This window comes from Chrysemys picta, chromosome 25 (genome assembly GCF_011386835.1).
Source record: "Chrysemys picta bellii isolate R12L10 chromosome 25, ASM1138683v2, whole genome shotgun sequence".
NCBI classification, from domain to species: domain Eukaryota; kingdom Metazoa; phylum Chordata; order Testudines; family Emydidae; genus Chrysemys; species Chrysemys picta.
In genome coordinates this window covers 10,367,386-10,386,521 of record NC_088815.1, presented here as the reverse complement: position 1 = coordinate 10,386,521, position 19,136 = coordinate 10,367,386, and the positions used below count along the sequence as shown (strand labels likewise).

Sequence of the window (19,136 nt, the reverse complement as noted above, 5' to 3'; positions counted from 1 at the left end):
GCAAGTTAGTGCCTCATGGTTCCAAAGGAATATTGCTTTGCCCAGGATCATTCTCGCTGGGACAATTGCATTTGTATTAAAATATGGGACAGGCCCAAAATGGAACAGTTTATCTGAAATCCTCACTCCCCTTCCCCATTCATTCCCCCCTCCCTGGCCAAAAATAATCCCGCTTTGGATAAAATTAGATCCAGATCCAAACTGCCAATCATCTTGCAACAGCAAATCCCAACCCAATTCTCCATCGCTGGCAATTTTAAAATCAAGATTGGATATTTTTCTGAAAGATCTGCTCTCGTTCAAACAGGAATTATTGGGGGACGTGTTACACAGGGGGTCAGACTAGATTATCACAATGGTCCCTTCCCGCCTTGGAATCTATGAACCTAACACATTTTTAAAAAAAATATAAATCTCCTCCCCAGTTGCCGCCCCCTCCCATTCTGACCATCTCTGGGCAGGAAGGATAGCCTGGTGAGCAGAAATTGGGACTGGGTGTCTGAGGAATGTATTTAAAGGGATTTCAGCAGGTCAGTTTTGTCCCAAAGTTTAGGTGTTTGTTAAAATAACCCGACTTTTTACAGTGTCTCAGATCAATCGAAATATTTCCCTGATATTTTCCCCGGTCGATCCAGCACTGATGTGTTTTTAAAGATACGCCCTGCAGTGTTCGCAACCCTGACACTGCAGCATTAGTACGTGTGCATGAGACCCTGAACATTTCAATTGTTTGTTAAACTCCGCTCATTTTGTTACCCCATCCTCTCCACCCCACTTGTTTGTCTTGTCCACCTGTTGCTTCCTGACTAGCACTGAGCCTGGGGCAGGGGCTGTCTTCCTTCTTAGCTGGCTGTACAGCCCCTAGCATCATGGGGTCCTGATTCTGGACGAGGGTTGCTAGGCGTTGCCAGGATACAAATAGTAAATACTCACAATAAGAGTAACGTGACTAGGCACTCCAAAGTGAAACTGTCCCATTTATTCTCATTGTCCAAGGGCAGAGAGGAGGGTAAAACAGTGACAAGCAAATGGAAATGTTTTAAACTCTATGCAGGTCTAATACGCTGGAGAGTTGCAAACCGAATTGGTCAGGAAACTTTGTCTTAAAAAAAAATGGGGCTGTATTTTCTGGTCACCCACCCTGTTGTAAATCAAGAGCCAGACCCGTGACTTTTAACCCTTTCAATCAAGTTGATCAGAGGGCAGCTTGTCCCAAGAAAATACCTTGACATTGAATGAGACCCGTGTGTTTGTGTGAGCGAATGCACCTGTGTGCACGCAGCTGTACGTCTGTCTCCGCACGCTGCCCGTGCGGCAGGAGTGTGGATATGTCTGTCTGCACGTCTCTCTCGCTCTCTCTCTGGAAACGTGGCTCGGACAGCATCCGCGGAGTCACTGTGAGATGCATGTTGCCGGGCATGCATGAGCCCGTGTGTGGTCACGTCTATTATTTATGGGTGTGCGCATGTGTCTCCCAATGCGCTCTTGTGTAAGTGTGTGCCGGCACGTGTGGGCCTTCCCCTCACGTGTCCCCATGCGTGCGCATGTGTGCGTGTGTGGGGAGGGAACGGAGCAGTGGGTTACCTAGGTGGGGAGCCACTTTCTAAGCCGGTGGGTGCTGCCCGCAGCATGAAAGCCCCCCCCCCACACACACTTCCCCTGTGCTGTTGTAGCTTGCAGACCTGTTGTTTTTCAGGTCACTGCACTCTCAAGCAGATAGCAGCCTCTTCGCTATTTTCCCTGACACACGTCACATTCAATTGGTTTTGTTTGAAGCCGGCCCCTCTGATCCTGTCACTAACAATAAGGAATCCTCCCTCGCTGCTCCTCCTAAACCTCATCTTGACACAGCCATTCCCTGCGGGGCGTTTCTCCTATGCACGTTCCAGGGGGTGTATTTAACCGTTTCGGTGACACAACCCCTCTGCGGGATGGGGGGCAGGATGTCCCTGGGGTCAGGCAGTGTGAGTAACCGGCTGGTGTGATCCAGAGGCCAGAACTCCACGCTTCCAACGCAACCAGACGCCATGTTTCTCTCCGGCCTAATGACACCCGGCTGTAAGATGTTAGCATCGGAGCCTGGGCTTCGGGCCGGGGGGGGGGGCGCTTTGTGTGGGGTGATGGAGAAGGGAGTAGGGCGGGGTGGGAACAGGAAGAAGGCACCCCGTTGTTGTCATCACTTCCGCTTCCCCGTCCCCATAAACTCTCCCAGGGTAACCTTGAATTGAGTTTCTCCCTTACAATTAAATAATCCAAAGCGACTCGCTGCCTAACGTGAATGTAGCCATGAGCCTTTCGTCCCCTCTCCCCCCAGGGCCAGAGTGTGCTGAGCCCTCAAGACATGTCCTGTGGACAGTGGGAGGGAGGGGAGAGGATCTTCGTACTCCCTTTGGCCCTGCACCCACGCATCTCCCTGGCATTAGTGCCAACCCTTTGGCAACATTTCTAGGGTGTGGGATCCTGGGAGCCAGGACACCTGGGTTCTTTTTCTGTCTCAAGACGCAGGAGAGTGGTCTAGTGGTTAAAGCCTGTGGAGGCTGGGCTGGGTTCTAGTCCCTCTCTAGTCGTGAGAGCCAGGAAACTCGAAGTCAGGACGCCTGGGTTCCATTCCCTACCTCTGCTGTGCAACGCTGGGCAAATCATGTTTCCTCACCTGTCATGTGGGGAGGATAATGCCCACCTTGCAGGGGGTGGGCCTGGGAGGTTTCGCTCTTTAACGTCTGCAGTGTGCTTTGAGATCCTTCAATGGAAGGAGCTATTATTAACCCTTAGGGGGCTGGATCCCTGCTTGGTGTAACCGGAACCTCATTGGATTGCTGTCCGGGATGAATTGTGGCCCAAGGAAAGTAACTCACCTGCCCGTGTGTTACATACCCAAGGCCGGATGCCCCGTGTCCTTGTCCTCTGAGCCGCGAGACTCACAGAAGGTTGATGTTTCTGTGTTTGCCCCTAGGGGACAGGAAGCTGTTTGTGGGGATGCTAAATAAGCAGCAGTCTGAGGATGACGTGCTCCGGCTCTTTGAACCGTTTGGGGTCATTGACGAATGTACCGTGCTCCGGGGACCTGATGGCAACAGTAAAGGTGCGAGCCTCCTCTGTCTGTCATGCCTGTCTTGCTGTCTCTGCGTCCTGGGGTGCACCCAACTCAACCCCTGCGCTGGGCGGGTCTGTACGTCAGGGCCAAAGATGGAGGGTGGCAGGCAAGAGGAGAAGCCTGCTTCGGAGAGGGGGAACGTGGCTTGGGGAGAGTCCCTGGGTCAGCAGACGTTGATGTGCCCAGCTGTCTGCCTGAATCAACTGGGGCACCTGCCAAGCCCTCCTCCTGCCTCCATCTGTCCTTCTGGCCCTGGCCCTGGAATGCTTTGTAGGGATCGGCCTGAGCAGCAGGATCCGGATCTCAGGCTCTGGGCCGGTTCGGATCCGGCCTCGGGCCCGCTCCCCGGTACGCAGGTGGCGCCTGGCTCCCGGCCTCCCTCTCGGGTTTGCTCTCACCTGCAGTCTCCCTTGCTCTCTGTCCCTCTCCAGGCTGTGCTTTTGTAAAGTTCTCGTCTCACACAGAGGCTCAAGCAGCAATCCACGCACTGCACGGCAGCCAGACGATGCCTGTGAGTATGAGTCCAAGGTACCCGTCACGCCCCCTGCTCCCCATCTCTGTTCAAGTGACCGCTCCCCATCCGTCTGTGGCTGGGAACCCCCATCACCGCTCAGCAGAGCGACAGGCACATGCATGTGTTGTGACCTGTGTGGCCAGGACTGTGTGGGAGTATGTGTTACTGCTCTGCCTGCGCGTTCGGTTGTATGTGCCCAGTGTATCCCATCATCCTGACTATCTTAGGCAGGGGTGGCGGTCGTGGTGTTGTGTTTGCCGCGGTAGGTCTGACTGTGAGCGGACAGGGCAGGGCGTGTGTGTGTATTTGGGCTCCTATAGGCATGTGGCTGTGTGTGACCTGATGTGCCGCCTTGTTACCTGGATGTTAGAGTTTGCGATTGTGTATCTGTGATTGCTTTGGGGTCGGCGTGATTAGGGGGTCCTGAGACAGAGTAAATCTTTATCTACTCTGCCTGTACATATGGCGGTGTGAGTGCCCTGTTGTCTGCCTTTCCGTCACCCGGGGCTGGGGTGTGTGTAGAAAGGAGCATGCGCTTGTGTCCAGAGTGGGTGTGACTGTGAGTATTCTGGGGTGTGGCGTGCATGGGTGTACATGCTTCGTACATGCTTGGGGGCGGGAAACAACATCTGTCCTGTGTGCCGGAGCAATGGCTGCCGTATAGTTGTGCGTTCTCTCTCCGTGTCACCCGGGGTGCTGTGGGACTTTGCATTGCTCAGGCGGTTGTTACTCTAGGATGCATGTGTCGCTTGTTTGCCTGCATACACAGTTGTGTGTATGTGCCCTGTACGCCAGTGCTGTACCGGTGCCTTCCTGTCACCTCACTGCCAGTATCTGTGGCTGTGTGTCGTGTGGGTGTGAGGACAGCCGGATGCTCGGCGCTGCACCTGCACCTGTGGCTGCGCGTCCTTGTGCATCCCGGCAGCAGCAACCGTGTTTTCTTGTGTGCGTGTCTGTATCTGTGTCCACCAGCTTGTGTGTCTGGGCAGGGCTCCCCCTAGCTCTCGGGTTCGGATCTCAGACTGAGCCTTTCACTCTGACATTTGCTGCTCTGCTGACCCTCCTCCTCTCTTCCTCTCTGTGCTGCCGCTCCCGCCAACGCCGCCCGATGCCCTCACTGCTGTGCTCTTCTCTCTCTCTGTCTCTGTCTCTGTCTCTCTGTCTCCTCTCTCTATGCATAGGGGGCCTCCTCCAGTCTAGTCGTGAAGTTTGCTGACACCGATAAGGAGAGGACCCTACGTCGGATGCAGCAAATGGTGGGGCAGCTGGGGATTTTCACTCCGTCTCTCACCTTGCCGTTCAGCCCGTACAGCGCGTACGCGCAGGCTGTGAGTATCGCGGGGCCCTATCGCCGTGGCGTGACACCACGGAGACCAGGGCTGGCGGAGACCAACCGGCTCCCGGAGCGGTCTGCTGTGGTCTCCTGGGTTCCCTTCTCAGCCTGTTGTGCTGGGTGTGCTGCAGGCCCCGGTGCGTTTCTCCTAGTGGGTGTGACTGCTTGGCCGACGGTCCCTCAGGAGAGATCTGGTCTCGTTTCTGAGTTGTGACGTATTGCTTCAGTACAGTGCCTGCTGGAGCTAGTGGACCGGTTGAAGTGTCTGGGAGTCCTGAGAGACAGTGCAAGTGTTCCCTGGTGTATTTCTCTGGTAGGGCCTGTCTATGCTGCAGGCCCAGACTACCCTGTGCTGACGGGTGTGCTGTTGCTTCACTGCTCCGGGACCCAGCCTAGCTAGATTAAAGCTTATCCTGGAGATGTCAGCTCAAGCTGCAGTGTAGACCTTCCCGAGGTTTGTGGGCTGTTTGGAGCCATGATGCCTGGGACTTGTCTCCTGGATATGCAGTCTTCGAGTTGTGATGTATTTCTCTAGCATCCGGTGTAGTGTCCCTGGGCTGGGTGTATTGCTCTCTTAGCCCTTGGGAATGATTGTGCCACGGTGGGTCGTGAGTCCTAGCAGTCTGGGTCCTCGCGGGTTTCTCTCTTAGCTTTTGCTGCAGTGCTCAGGAAAATCCTAGCATCTCCAGTGGGTTCTGGAGTGTTTCTCTCTTCGCTGGCGTGATCACAGGGCCTGCCGTGGCTAGGAGAGTCTTCGAATCGAGGAGAACGTACCTGGCTCTGTGATATTTCTCTCCTGGCTGGTTGTGCCTGGGATAGATTCATAAGAACATAAGAATGGCCCTACTGGGTCAGACCAAGGGTCCATCTAGCTCAGTGTCCTGTCTTCTGACAGTGGCCAGTGCCAGGTGCCCCAGAGGGAATGAACAGAACAGGTAATCATCAAGTGATCCATCCCCTGTCACCCATTCCCAGCTTCTGGCAAACAGAGGCTAGGAACGCCATCCCTGCCCAGCCTGGCTAATAGCCATTGATGGACCTATCCTGCATAAATGTATCTAGTTCTTTTTTGAACCCTGTTATGGTCTTGGCCTTCACATCATCCTCTGGCAAGGAGTTCCACAGATTGACTCTGCATTGTGTGAAGAAATACTTCCTTTTATTTGTTTTAAACCTGCTGCCTATTAATTTCATTTGGTGACCCCTAGTTCTTGTGTTATGAGAAGTAGTAAACAACACTTCCTTATCTACTTTCTCTATACCAGTCATGATTTTATAGACCTCAATCATATCTCCCCTTAGCCATCTCTTTTCCAAGCTGAAAAGTCCCAGTCTTATTAATCTCTCCTCATATGGAAGCCGTTCCATACCCCTAATAATTTTTGTTGCCCTTTTCTGAACCTTTTCCAATTCCAATATATCTTTTTTGAGATGGGGCGACCACATCTGCACGCAGTATTCAAGATGTGGGCGTACCATGGACTTACATAGAGGCAATATGATATTTTCTGTCCTATTATCTATCCCTTTCTTAATGATTCCCAGCATTCTGTTTGCTTTTTTGACTGCCGCTGCACATTGAGTGGATGTTTTGAGACTCAAGACCTACTACGGGGTCTCAGGTCCTTTGGCTGCAGACCAGGGCTACCAGAGCGGAACGCTTTTGTTAAAGATTTGTGTGATGGCAATAGTGTTATTTTCAGTGGGATCTGGGCCATTGTCAGAGGCAGGAATCCAAGTCTGATGGACCAATGGTCCCATCTGGTAGTGCGAATCCTACCTTCCTGTGGAGCATCCAGCGCTGGTTGGTTCTTTTCATCTTCAGGTCAGCTGACTACCTCATATAAGGTAGAAAGGCCCAGAGAGACTCTACACGTGTCTCCACTGTCCTAAAAAACCCGCAGAACCAAGTCTCAGAGCCTGGCACAATTGACTGGGGCTTGCAGAGCTCAGGCTGCGGGACTACAAATTGCAGTGCAGAGGTTTGGTCTTAGGTTGGAGCCTGCGCTCTGGGACCCAGCCCCCTCGTGGGGTTTCAGAGCCCAAGCCCGAATGTCCACACTGCCCTGCAGCCCGAGTCCCGTGAGTGTGAGTCAGCTGACCCAGGTCAGCTGGGGCCGTGCCATGGGTCTTCTACTGCAGTGTAGACGTACCCTCAGTGACCTGCTCAAGGCTACACTGGAGCAAAAAATTTGGACTTAGGTGCAACCTTCATTCAGTCCCCTTTGTCCCATGGACCCCTCCCCGCCACGCACACACACACGAGGGAAGAACACTGTCTGAAAAGCTGCTTGGACCTAACCCCAATTGATGTCAATCGTTTACATGACTCTCAGTTCAAATTGTACCCGCTGGGGACTTGCTCCGCACCCTCCCCCCAACGCAGCCACCTCTGCCCGTTGAACGGGGGCGGGGCAGGATGCGAGGAAGAACACCGTCCGTGTCAGACTGGAACTGCAGTGGGGAGTTCAGGGAGCTGGGCCGTGGCCAGGACTGGCTAGTGGACTGTTCTCTGGAAAATGATTGCAGGGTCTATAACGACCAGCACCGGTCAGGACCTTGGTGTTACGTGTCATTCAAATGATGACGCCTCCTCCTCTCACCAGCACCCTGCGCCTGGGACACTGGTTGAGTAAGGGCCTGGATGGGACGGTGCCTTGTCCTGAGCTACCAGCATCGCCTTCTCCAGCACCCCAGGGCTTGCTTCCAGCTCCCCCATCCAACTACTGGCCACCCTTGATCTAGTTTAGCTGTAACGAGATCCTAGCCAAAGGGGCCAGCATTGGCGCAGTGGGGGCTTTTGTTCACGCTCGTTTCTGGTGTGTGTGTTAGGTTGTGGGGTAGGCAGGGGCAGGGGTGCAGGGAGGTCATGGCGTGAGAGGTCTTTGACTTTAGGCTTGGCCTTCATCTTCTCTTTCACTCTTGACTGGCCCTGCCTCCCACTCCTTCTCCTTGACTTCATTCCTGGCCTTTTCCTCCTTGACTCTTGGCTTGGCCTGCTTTCCTTCCCTTTGGCCTTCCCCATTCTCTTCTCATTGGCTGTGGCCCAGCCCTGGGCCTTTAATCTTGGATTGTTGCTTCCCTTGGACCTTAGGCTTGTCCTGATCTTTGGCTTCTCCTCTCGCTGGAGGTGAGATCCTGGCCTGTTCTCGCCCTGACTACATCAGGGTGTCGTGAGTCTCTGCAGTGTTCGCCCTTCGAAGTGCCCCCCATCGGATGCGGAAGGGGCGGTACCGGGGAGGGATTTGCTAGCAGAGTCCTTGTAGAAGTATTCCGAACGTCAATCCAGGGAGCAGCCTCAAGTGACGGGGCTCGTGCTGAGTTAGTGCTCAGCTGATCTCTGGAACGGCGACAAGTTTTTCCAGGGCAGCACTGACGCGGAAGATTTGACACTTGTGCTGCTCCCTGGCCAAGTGGACGCCGTTAGTAGAATGTATCAGTGCAGCAAGTGAGGGTGCCACTGCGTGATCCCAGGGGAACCTCTTTTGAACTGTTTGCTCCGTAATACGCCGGCAGGTTTTCGCCAGCGTGTGACTCGCTGGGTCTCTGGGCCAAAGCGATCAGACGGGTTAGAACAATGGCGATGGTAATTCCCTACACAGGGCAGAGAAGGAAAACAGTTGTGACCCTGCGTAAGGACCATGAGTGGTTAAGACTTGGCTTAACATCGCCTCCCAAAGACAGCACCTCCAGGAGCACAGCGCCACGTAGCACCAACCTGGGGTACTGGTTTGATACCATCTCTTGTTCTACTACTGAGATACTCACGACACTCCCAATCCCGACTTGCCTGGCCTAGGAGCCTACTACTCCCAGGCCAGTAACCACCACGCTTATCCCTGCTTTGCTTAGAAGTGGGGGCAACTGGAAAAACCACACGTGCGGGAATAGTGACAACCCAGGTTCATAGGCAGACAAGCAGCTTCTTCCGGGGAGTGTCCATGTGGTGTCCCAGGTAGCGGCTCTGTGGCCTTCCCATTAGCATGTAGAAGGCTCTGTGTAGAGGCCCTGGGGTGGTGGCCTCACCTGGGGCATTTCCTTTGGGGTGGGAGGATGTGGCAGTCAGACTGCACCCTCTTTCCCACTAATATTGTGCCCTGCACGGATAAGTGACACGGGTGGTGTGACTCCCGTTGCGATGTGCAGGCGCCTTCAGGGAAGGGAATTTTCTACCCAGAAGCCAAAACACTTTATTGATTCCCCGTCCACCCCCTGTAGATCTCATGGGAGCTACAAAGCTAGGTTTACTTGGTCCTGTCTGAGCACAGGGGGCTGGGTTAGATGACCTCTCGAGGTCTCTTCCAGCCTGACATGTCTGTGATTCTATGATTCTCCCACCCATCCCGCTGCTGCCCTGCTGAGCTGAATATGGCATGGGGAAAAGGGAATATGGCTCCATCAGGTCTTGCTCGTGCCACTCTAAAGAGACATTAACGCCACAACTTAGCCAGCTCCTATTTTGACTCAACAGCAGTGATCGGATGAGGTGCTCAAGCTAGATTGATATGTCTAGGAGCTACCAGCTCCTTGACTGTAGAATTCACTGCTTCGGTCCCGTGTTTGCTGATCTCCGGGCCACGTTGGTTGCAAAGGCTCTGTATATACTCAGCCTTCTTAAGGGGTGAGTTAAGTTGATGCAGTATCCATTAGACTTGAGAAGAGACAGGAGGGGAGTGAATATAAGGGGATTCTCTATTGAGGCTTCTGGACACAGACAGACCTTGGGGTTTTCTCTGGCTCATTAGTTCCCAGCCTGGGCACTGTGGATCATCACACAAAGGTCTTCCTCCCTGCAAATGTCACACCATTTACTCACTGTCATTCTTGCCTGTGAGAAACAACGGTGTCCGATGCTATCACAGGGCTATAAAGGGGCGGGATAATTTGGTGGCCATTAATGACATTTGCAGCTATTTGCGCTAAGATCTACTTAATCAAATCTCATGCTTCAGAGCATCAACGGATGGCCGCAGGGGTCAGGAAGAATTTTCCCTTCCTTCCCCTCTCCTACCCCAATGTGCATCACTACCTAGTTAGCCAGGTGCATTATGGGGCCAAGGGGGTTTGCCTTCCCCCGAGGCACCGGCGAAGGCTGCTTCTGGAGGCAAAATTGCTCTGATTTTGTATGGCAAAGTCTGTGATGTGAGCTCAGCCCCAGCGAGTGCTGTGTGTTGTTAGTGTGGAGTCTAAAAGGGACTGCATGTGTCTGAGCAAAATACAAATGTATAACAGCCGGCTCCTGGCAATGGGCAGGGTGTGAGGGGAGCGATCTCACAGAGCTGCCTAGTGGAATTCCCATCCTTCGGGCTAGTGAAAACCATACCGGACCCTGCACTAAGGAATGCTTCCTAGAGAGCAGTCTTGCACTGGTCCCCTGGTGGGAGAGGGCCGGGAGGAAATGCCTTACTGGTCCTTTAGCATCTCTAACTTGTCTGGTTCATTTATAAGGTCTCCCTTCAGGAGTAGATGAAGACAAGACTGGGAGGCGGAGCATGGGGTGGAGGCAGTTCTATCGCCACACAACGCATCCACGTGCCTGTGGGCTTCTCTTGTAATGAGCTGGCGAATATGTATGCGTTACCGCTGCCCTTTGTGGAACAGAAATCAGAGCTTTTCAACTGGGTGTCATTGACCCCATACTGCTAACAGCGATTCTCCTTTAGCTCAAACTCTGGGGACCCGGGTTTTCAGAACAGGAAGATCCCCAAGTTCTAGCCTGGCTGCTGCCATGGGGGGGGGTCCTGGTGTGTAGCACAGAAATGGCCCAGGAAGCAGTGGATTTGTTACAGTACTAGAGAGATGGGCCAGGGAGGAGGGGTGGTGTTAAGAGCTGGAGTTTGGGAGCTCAGTCGAGGCCAGGGTTTGGGTCAGACACTGACATAAACCTCTTGGGAGCGGCTCTTCCCAGGAGCTTGTCCGGCCGCCTCCCAACCCAGCCGCAGGGAATCGGCTCCTTCCTCTGTTGAATCAGACCCGCGATCACATCCACGGGGGCCAATTTGGGGTTGAAGCTCAGCGGGGTTTGTCTGCGAGGTTGTGTTTGCGGTGCCTTGCTGGCCTGGAGCTGCCCCTGCAGGAGCCGTCGCTCAGGTGAGTATCCCGGGAGCAAGGATGCTCCTAGCGCCATCACCAGGGAGAGCCTCGCCAGCCAGCCTGTCTGAGCGCTAGAATTTGGGGTGGATTGTTGGAATCTGGTGCCCCCTAGCGGCTGGTCGGAGATGAACCCTGCCTCTCAGATCCAGAGTTAGCAGCTGGGGTGGGGTTAGCATGTGGGCGCGGTGTGAATGGAGCGGGGGAGGGCCGGCCCTGGTGGCCGGGGCTGAGTAACTTATTAGACGTACCCTTGCACCAGGGCTGAAGGGACGTCTCTTTGCTTCGTTTCACAGCTGATGCAGCAGCAGACGACGGTTCTCTCCACGTCTCATGGCAGCTACTTAAGCCCAGGAGTCACCTTTTCCCCATGCCATATCCAGCAGATCGGGGCCGTCAGTCTAAATGGGCTACCAGCCACCCCTATTGCACCCACCTCAGGTAGGTGCCCTGCCCACCACCCTCAGCTCTGAGTAGAGCAGAGTTACTATGATTTACCCATATAGGGTTTAGGTGACAACCAAGAACGAGGCCCCATTGTGCTAGGCACCAGACTATCCCTGGCCTGCAGAGCTCCAGTGCTGCGAGCTTCTTTACAGCAGTGCCCTACCAATGCCATTACGGCCTGTGGCATTGTGCACCTATCCCCACAGCACTGCCCTGTCTCCAGCAGGGGACAGGACTAGGGGACCTCTCAAGGTCCCTCCTGTTCCGGTGGTTCTATGGTTGTGAGCTTCTTTGCAGCAGTGCCAGCCGGAAGATGCTAATGAATCGTTGTGGGTTGTGGAGGCCAAGCTAATGTGGGATTTGTTTGCCTTTTCCCTCAGGGCTACACTCGCCTCCTCTCCTGGGCACAGCTGCAGTTCCGGGGCTGGTAGCCCCAATCACAAACGGGTTCACCGGGGTGGTGCCTTTCCCGAGTGGCCATCCCACCTTGGAGACGGTTTACGCCAACGGCCTCGTGCCCTACCCAGGTATGGAGGAAGGGGAGGACCCTTGGCTGCCAGCTTCCTGGCTCGTCGGGGCCAGACGATCCGATCGACTCCACCATCTCCCCAATGAAATGCTGTGGTTCTTGTTACTCTGTGTTCTCTCTCCTCCCGCTCCCCATCCCGGCTCGTTCCAGGTCTCTCTCTCTCACCCTCTCTGTGTCTGGGCTTAGCCACACATCACAAACCAGAGACCTCAGGGAGCCAGAACTAGTAACCGTCCCTGGCTTCCCAAACAAGGAGTTTCTCATAGCTCCTGGCAGCCGCTCTGGGTCCCTTGGGCTTGCGGCAGAGTCAGGGAGCGCATATCTAGCTCTCCCACGATTCCCTTTCCATTCCTTTCTCTTTCTCTCCCTCGCTCCAGCTCAGAGCCCCTCGGTGGCAGAGACCTTGCACCCAGCCTTTACCGGGGTTCAGCAGTATGCAGGTACCTGTCCCCTTTTACGGCCCTCCCCTAGACTTCCCTTGTGTTCGCGTTCCATTGGATAACTGGTTTGTTACGTCTCGTTGACCGCAGCCATGTATCCGACCACGACCATCACCCCGATAGCCCAGACCATCCCCCAGCCGCATCCCATCCTGCAGCAGCAGCAGCGAGAAGGTGAGGACTTGGGACAACGGGAAGCTCCGGTCTGGGGGCTGACGCTCTGACGCTCGTGGGATTCCCTTGGGGGAGCTGAGCCCCGTGGGCTCTGATCTCCCCCGTGGAGGGTGAGCAGGCTCCACACAGTGCCCCGGAGAAGCCCAACCCACGAGCCAGGGCTTGGCTTCAAAGCTGGAGCGTTGGTGCCACCAAACCACGCCAGTTGCACAAGCCCCCATCAGGGGTCGTCCCCAGTCACACGGGGCCTGATCCGCAGCCTGTGGAAGTCAGCGGCAAGCCTGGATCAGGCCCTTGATGAGAGGGAAGAGATGCACTCCATCTGGCATCAAACAGCCCCAGTGAAGATGGTAGAGCCGGGTGCTGCAAAGCAGTCTCTGCACTTCTTGGACTTTCCGGGCCCCCGGCCTGTCACTTTCAATAATGTGACCGGAAAGGGATGAGGATATTGTTATCACCCTGCACTGGCAGCGCAGTTACTGCTCTGCCCTGCCATGCCAAAGGTTCGAATCAGATTCCTGAGACTGGCATGCATAACTGGCCCAGCATGGGGCGAGAGCCCCTGGCATCGCTCTACAGCGGCTCCTCCCGCCTCTTCTGGGAGCAGCGTTGGTGGATTCCCCCAGCCATCCCTGCTCAATGCAGCAGGCTCCATCGAGGGCCTGGATCACTGCTTTAATCAGCCAGTTTGTAATCTGCAGGCTGCCTGGGACTAGTGGCTGAGTTGGCAGTCCCGGCTCAGCCCTTCCCCGGGGGTGTCCAGCGCAATCCTCGAGGTTTACCGTGTGGTCGTCTTTCAGATGGGACTTCAAATCCAAGGTCCAGACCTCGACAATGAGTCCCCAGGGCTCTCAACCCAGCGGCTTCCACCAGGGCTAAATTCATGCCAATGGAACAAACCCATCAGTGCCCGGCTCTGGCACATCACTGAAGGAGATGTCCAGTGTCACCGGTGGGAACCGGGGGCTGTGATACCCAAAGCTGCTCTGCAGAACCCTGCAGTCATGTGTTGTTCCCAGGGCACTGCTGGGATAAGTAGTTCGCAAACTGTGGCTGTGGGGGCAGCCCTCTGAGCGCCCCCCTCCCTCCCCAGATCCAGAGCTTAGCCGGCGGTGAGAGCCGAGCAGGAGGGGCGTTTGGGAGGGGGAGGTGGCCCGTCAGAGATTCTCTTACAAAGCTGTTCTCTGAGCTGAACCCGTTTCTTTCCCCTTTCCCTCGGGGGTTGTGCACACTTTTGTGTCCTGTCCCCTCCCACCCCCTCCCTGTCCCTGACTGCAGGTCCCGAAGGCTGCAACCTCTTCATCTACCACCTCCCTCAGGAGTTTGGAGACAACGAGCTGATGCAAATGTTCCTGCCCTTTGGCAACATTATCTCCTCCAAGGTGTTCATGGACCGAGCCACCAACCAGAGCAAGTGCTTTGGTAAGCAAGCCCCTTTTCCCGCAGCAGCAGGGGGCTCTGAGAGGCTGGATGAGACCGCAGTCATCTGGGGCACGAGGTAGAAAGGGGATGAACTCCCCTGGGGCATGGAGTGCTCTGATCTAGAGGCATTTGGGGCACTCCAAGTCCTGCACCTGATTCTGGGCAGGGCCGCCCAGAGCGGGGGGCAAGTGAGGCAATTTGCCCCAGGCCCCCACGAGAATATAGTATTCTATAGTATTGCAACTTTTTTTTATGGAAGGGGCCCCCGAAATTGCTTTGCCCCCGGCCCCCTGAATCCTCTGGGCAGCCCTGGTTCTGGGTGGAGTGGAGGCTAGAGCGGAAGTGTGAGAGAGTAGCTCAGCAATGTGTGTGTGTGTGTGTTTGTGCGCCCGCGGGTACGCACATGTGGACTGGGGCTGTGTATAGACTGGGTGTGCGCACACACCAAGGGATGTATGTGTATGAACTTGTGGATGTGTGTGTGTGTGTGTGCGCGCACGCGTACGCACATGCGGACTGGGGCTGTGTATGGACTGGGTGTGTGCACACACCAAGGGATGTATGTGTATGAACTTGTGGATGTGTGTGTGTGTGTGTGTCCACACTATCACTGTAGGTACGTACATGCCCCTTCCCCCCAGCAATATGTCAGCACATCAGCCTAGAGGAGCCAGGGCGTGGTTCGTTTATAGGGGCTTGTTTCGGTCGCTGTGGTTATTGGTGTGTGTGCTCGGTGTTTGCGCGTGAGTGTGAACCGGTGGAGGGGTGTCTGCTGCTGTGCGTGCACAGAATTTATGGCGGGGGGGCTGAGACTCGCACTGACTGTGGCTCAGAGGACGGTGACATCGGGGCGGGGGGGGGGGGTGTGTCTCTCCTCTCTGCTGGGAGCAGATTTCACCGTCTAGGCCCAGCTCCTGCGCCCGTTCTATCTGCTGCCATCACCAGCCGCCTCCTGCTACCGCGCGGCAGCGTCCCTGGAACTTGGAGATCCTGGCTGCCGGGCGTGCGGTTTCTCTCGGGCAGCAGAGGCTGATCCCAGGGAATAGCAGGGCAGAGACCTGGAGCTGGACTCTGTAGTCAATGGGGAGCCCGTGCAGAGTGGACCCCGGGGTGCTCACCAGGCACGCTGCTGCCTTTTCCCCCAGCTGGAGCGTTTCTTCAAGGCATGCGGCCTCATTCCTAGGTAGCCTGACTTTCAACAGTCAGGCCTGGAGAGCGCAAAGGTGCCGATCACTGTGGCAGAGCCTAAATCTAGTAGCCCGGGGCGCAGCCTTTCGCCCAGTCGCAGCTGGAAGGGGGATGTTTTCTACTGGCATGGCTGCCCTAGGTGGATGGATTTGGGCCAGTGCACCCCAGCAGTCCTGGTCAGACGCTGGGGCCTTAGATCCATGAGAAACTGCGACCATCTCCGTCCCCCCGGTCTTCGTTCTGCAGGTTTTGTGAGCTTTGACAACCCGTCCAGTGCCCAGACTGCCATCCAGGCCATGAACGGCTTCCAGGTCGGAATGAAGAGGTTGAAGGTTCAGTTAAAACGACCCAAGGACGCCAGCCACCCCTACTGACAGTGTGTGAAGCCAGGATTCAGTGCTGCAGCACAGGTAAACCATCCGACCTCCCAGCTCCTGCTCCTCCACCCCGGTCCACCTCCACCGCTGCCCTGTGGCTCTGCAGCTGAGAGAAGCAGCCCCCGTCCATCCTGACTGCCCTGCTGTCGAGCTAGGTATTAACCCTGAGAGATTGTTTTCAGGTGGGGCGCGTGACGTGGGCTTAGCCTGTGGCCCAGTCTCCCAAGGTAAGTGGTGGAAGCCCCAACACTTGGGTCATTTAAAAATGGACTGAAGCATTCACTGGAGGGAACAATCCAGCGGTGTGGAGTAGACGGGGACCAAGGGTTCTTATGTCCTAATACAGCCAGAAAGACAAAGAGCTTCCATCTCTGCTCTCTGTGGACACTGGGACAATACATTAGGTTAGGCACAGGGGGCTGGGGTGATGCACCGCTTCTGCTGTTTAGTTTGGACGTGGTTTGAACTTCTGGGGTGACAGCTTGTTTTTCTCCCCTAGGCTGGAGGCGGTTTGCTAGCTAGGGCACTGGTGGAAGGCTTTGGAGCATGGTGAAGTTTGCTTGGCATCAGGGACCCAGCGAATGCTGGTTTTTGCAGCCGTTCCCCTGTGAGAAACTCTTCTCCCCAGGACGCTGCATTAGGAACTCTAGGGATGCCGCAGCTTCAGCAGGGACATGATTAGCGGAGGATGGACGTCAGCCACCACTCACGCCTGGCCATCCTCTCAGACTGGGCTTGGTACTTGCTTTGGCTACCAGCGCAGATGCGTCCACTTGCACTAGTGTTACTGCAGCATTCGGGGCTGTCCCTCTCCAACACTCGCATCAGATGTTTCTAATGGGTTGGGGCGATCTGTTTAACCCCCATCACAGAGCATGTTCCGGGCACTTCGTGCTGCCACAGGACTGAAGGCAGCGAAGCCGTCTTCGCTGGCAGCCAAACCAGTTCTCAGCCCAGCGTCAGCCATACTCCTTCAGTGTGGGTCTCTGCCCCCAGTGTTCTAGTGGCTAGACCATATATGAAGGCTTCTGAGTCTGGTACAGTCTTTGAGCTAATGAAGCTGTCCCTTCAGCCCTCAAGTGGTGGTGGGTTCAGGGCCTTCAGACCGCTGAGCTAAGGGAAGGCTGTAGAGAACCCTAATAACATGGGGTCACTTTCATAGAATATCAGGGTTGGAAGGGACCTCAGGAGATCATCTAGTCTAACCCCCTGCTCAAAGCCCCAGACAGATTTTTGCCCCAGATTCCTAAATGGCTCCCTCAAGGATTGAACTCACAACCCTGGGTTTAGCAGGCCAATACTCAAACCACTGAGCTATCCCTCCCCCAATGGAGGGGAAGGACAAGGAGAAGCCTTGGTGTTAATCTAGGGCCTCCTAACCTCCCACCCTCTTTTAATGCAGGCAAAGGAACCGTCCAGAGGAAGAAGAACTTCTGCTTCAAGCTGATTTCAGGAGAGGCCAGTAAATTTAAGAACTCTTTTGACACCGCCCCTTTCCGTCCCACCCCGCCCCCCACCCCGAAAACGTGACGCTCCGAAGAGAAGAGACGCTTTGGAAGGCTTGACATTGACCCAGCGGGAAGAGTCTTGTCACAACTGGCTGCTACCACCACCACCATTACTGGGGGAGGAGGGGGCCAGAGAAGTAGACACTCATGGGGACCAGGCTGCCTTCTGCTCGGGATAGGTGTGGAGTGCCGTGGACTAAGAAAACTTAATTGTTGCGTCTCTAGGTCACCACAGCAACTCACGGGATTTTGGCTTTCACCCTTTCATATATAAATATAAATATATATATAATATATATATATATATACAGTCTCTATTTTTTTTTAACGTAAATCACAGGACCAAACTTTTCCATTCAGAGACTCCCTCCTCCTCACCTCCAGAGGGGTTAGGAGCAAAAGGGTTACTGCTGGGACAGCACCTCCTCTACGGGGACTGCACAAGGGCCTGGACATTGTCAGAGGACGTGGCCACGGGGAGATCCTCTCTCCACTTGGTATTAGCAAGCGGTGAGGAGAGAGCGAACTATATACCTCCAGGAATGGGGTAAGGCCACCTCAAGATTCACTCACCCATCAACCTTAGCACCAGCTTGGTTAAGGCTATTGAGAACTCTCAGTCTTACTTCTTAGAGGGCTTCTGGAGACCAGGCTACGGGAATTTGGCTCTGAAGCCTATCTTGAGCACTCCTGGAATGGGAAATAAGGTACCTTTACCCTTCATCCCCGGCAACAGCAGACCTTCCCCGTGCTCAGCAAAGAACCCTTGACTTTCATCGTTCTCCATGGCAACAGGGAATTTTTCCCAACCTATCAAAGGCGAGCGCTGTAATCCTACAGCAGAGAGATGGAAGCCTGAAATGGCCTACACGTTGCCTCCACGTTCCGGCTAGAACATAGAGCTCTTTATCAAGCGTTAGCATTTCCAAACCAAACATTCCATTGGCGACGATGTTTACTCCAGTTGATGACCTCTTATCCCCTCCGCAAGGCTTTTCTGAGCAGATGCACGGAGGATAACATTGTAAAAGAGGTTGTTTTGTTTTCAGCATTCCTCCCCCTCCAAGGACAAATTATACAGTATGCAGCATATATAGATATAGCTATAGATATAGATACACTTAAGCACAGAACCCAGGTCCGAGCTTGGTTAATTGGAGCTCTCCTAAAGTAGGGATCGTATGGACAAGCAGCATCCATTTAACAACTTGAAAGAGTCCCTTTAAGGTTCTACCAAAATAAGTTTAAGCAAAAGAAAAAAACAACGTCTGAACAACTATTCCAGAGTTGGATAATGTGCGAAGAACATTCCTGTGCGTGTCTGCGTGCGTTTGTGTGTGTCTGCGCGTGTTTAAACAACATCAGCAGAGGGTTGGTGGGGAAAGACTGATGTAGCAGTTTTAGAAGAGAGCGCTGAGGACTAAGTTTCTCTTGGGACCTTTATAATCTGTTGTCATTCTCCAGATACCCATGTGCAGATGTTGCCCAGGCTCTTTAAGAAGGTACATTTGTGGCTCTTCACCAACCCTCGCTGTCTGATTCTGAGAGCACATGAGAGAGAGGATGAAGTATTGAAAGCTTGTGCGTTTCTATCGTCCATGTTTACTGATTGTAAATACCATTTTTATACTTAACATCTATTATGTACGTGATTTGTACGATGTTCTTTATTTCTGCTACAAGTGATTTCATGAAGTTTGAACTTTAATCAAATTTTGAACAAAAAAAAATATTACCAACAAACAACAAAACGAAAAAAAAAAAAAAAAATAAGGACTTTGGAAATTTTAGGTTGAGCTGGTTTGAACTAAGTGTCTAAGATCAGTTTCTTCCATCACAGTTACCAATGTGACCGATCCGGTGTTGCAGGTGAGATTCAAGCTATGTCTTAATGTCAAACTCCTCGCTCTGGTCTAAAGAATCCGAAATTTATTTAATAAAAGTTTTACTTGTTAAGTAACTGGTTTTCGGCTGTTGGTTGTGTCCGTCGCCAAATGGTTGCTTGGGTTTGAAGACAGTC

General features: G+C 54.0%; 1 protein-coding gene across 3 annotated transcripts in view; it reads left to right on the top strand.

Moving 5' to 3' along the window:
* Positions 1-18,906, top strand: part of CELF5 (CUGBP Elav-like family member 5) — a 57,852-nt gene extending 38,946 nt beyond the window's left edge. For 2 of the 3 annotated variants that reach the window (XM_005281145.5, XM_024105725.3), the window contains exons 4-13: positions 2,954-3,082; positions 3,526-3,605; positions 4,790-4,936; positions 11,328-11,472; positions 11,859-12,005; positions 12,385-12,447; positions 12,538-12,621; positions 13,900-14,043; positions 15,478-15,641; positions 17,011-18,906. In XM_005281145.5, the coding sequence (XP_005281202.1) occupies positions 2,954-3,082; positions 3,526-3,605; positions 4,790-4,936; positions 11,328-11,472; positions 11,859-12,005; positions 12,385-12,447; positions 12,538-12,621; positions 13,900-14,043; positions 15,478-15,605 (1,067 nt within the window). In that variant the 3' untranslated portion in view covers positions 15,606-15,641; positions 17,011-18,906. The remainder of the gene's footprint in view (positions 1-2,953; positions 3,083-3,525; positions 3,606-4,789; positions 4,937-11,327; positions 11,473-11,858; positions 12,006-12,384; positions 12,448-12,537; positions 12,622-13,899; positions 14,044-15,477; positions 15,642-17,010) is intronic. The other variant, XM_024105726.3, reaches the window with a different exon arrangement.
* The last annotated feature ends 230 nt before the right edge of the window (positions 18,907-19,136 follow it).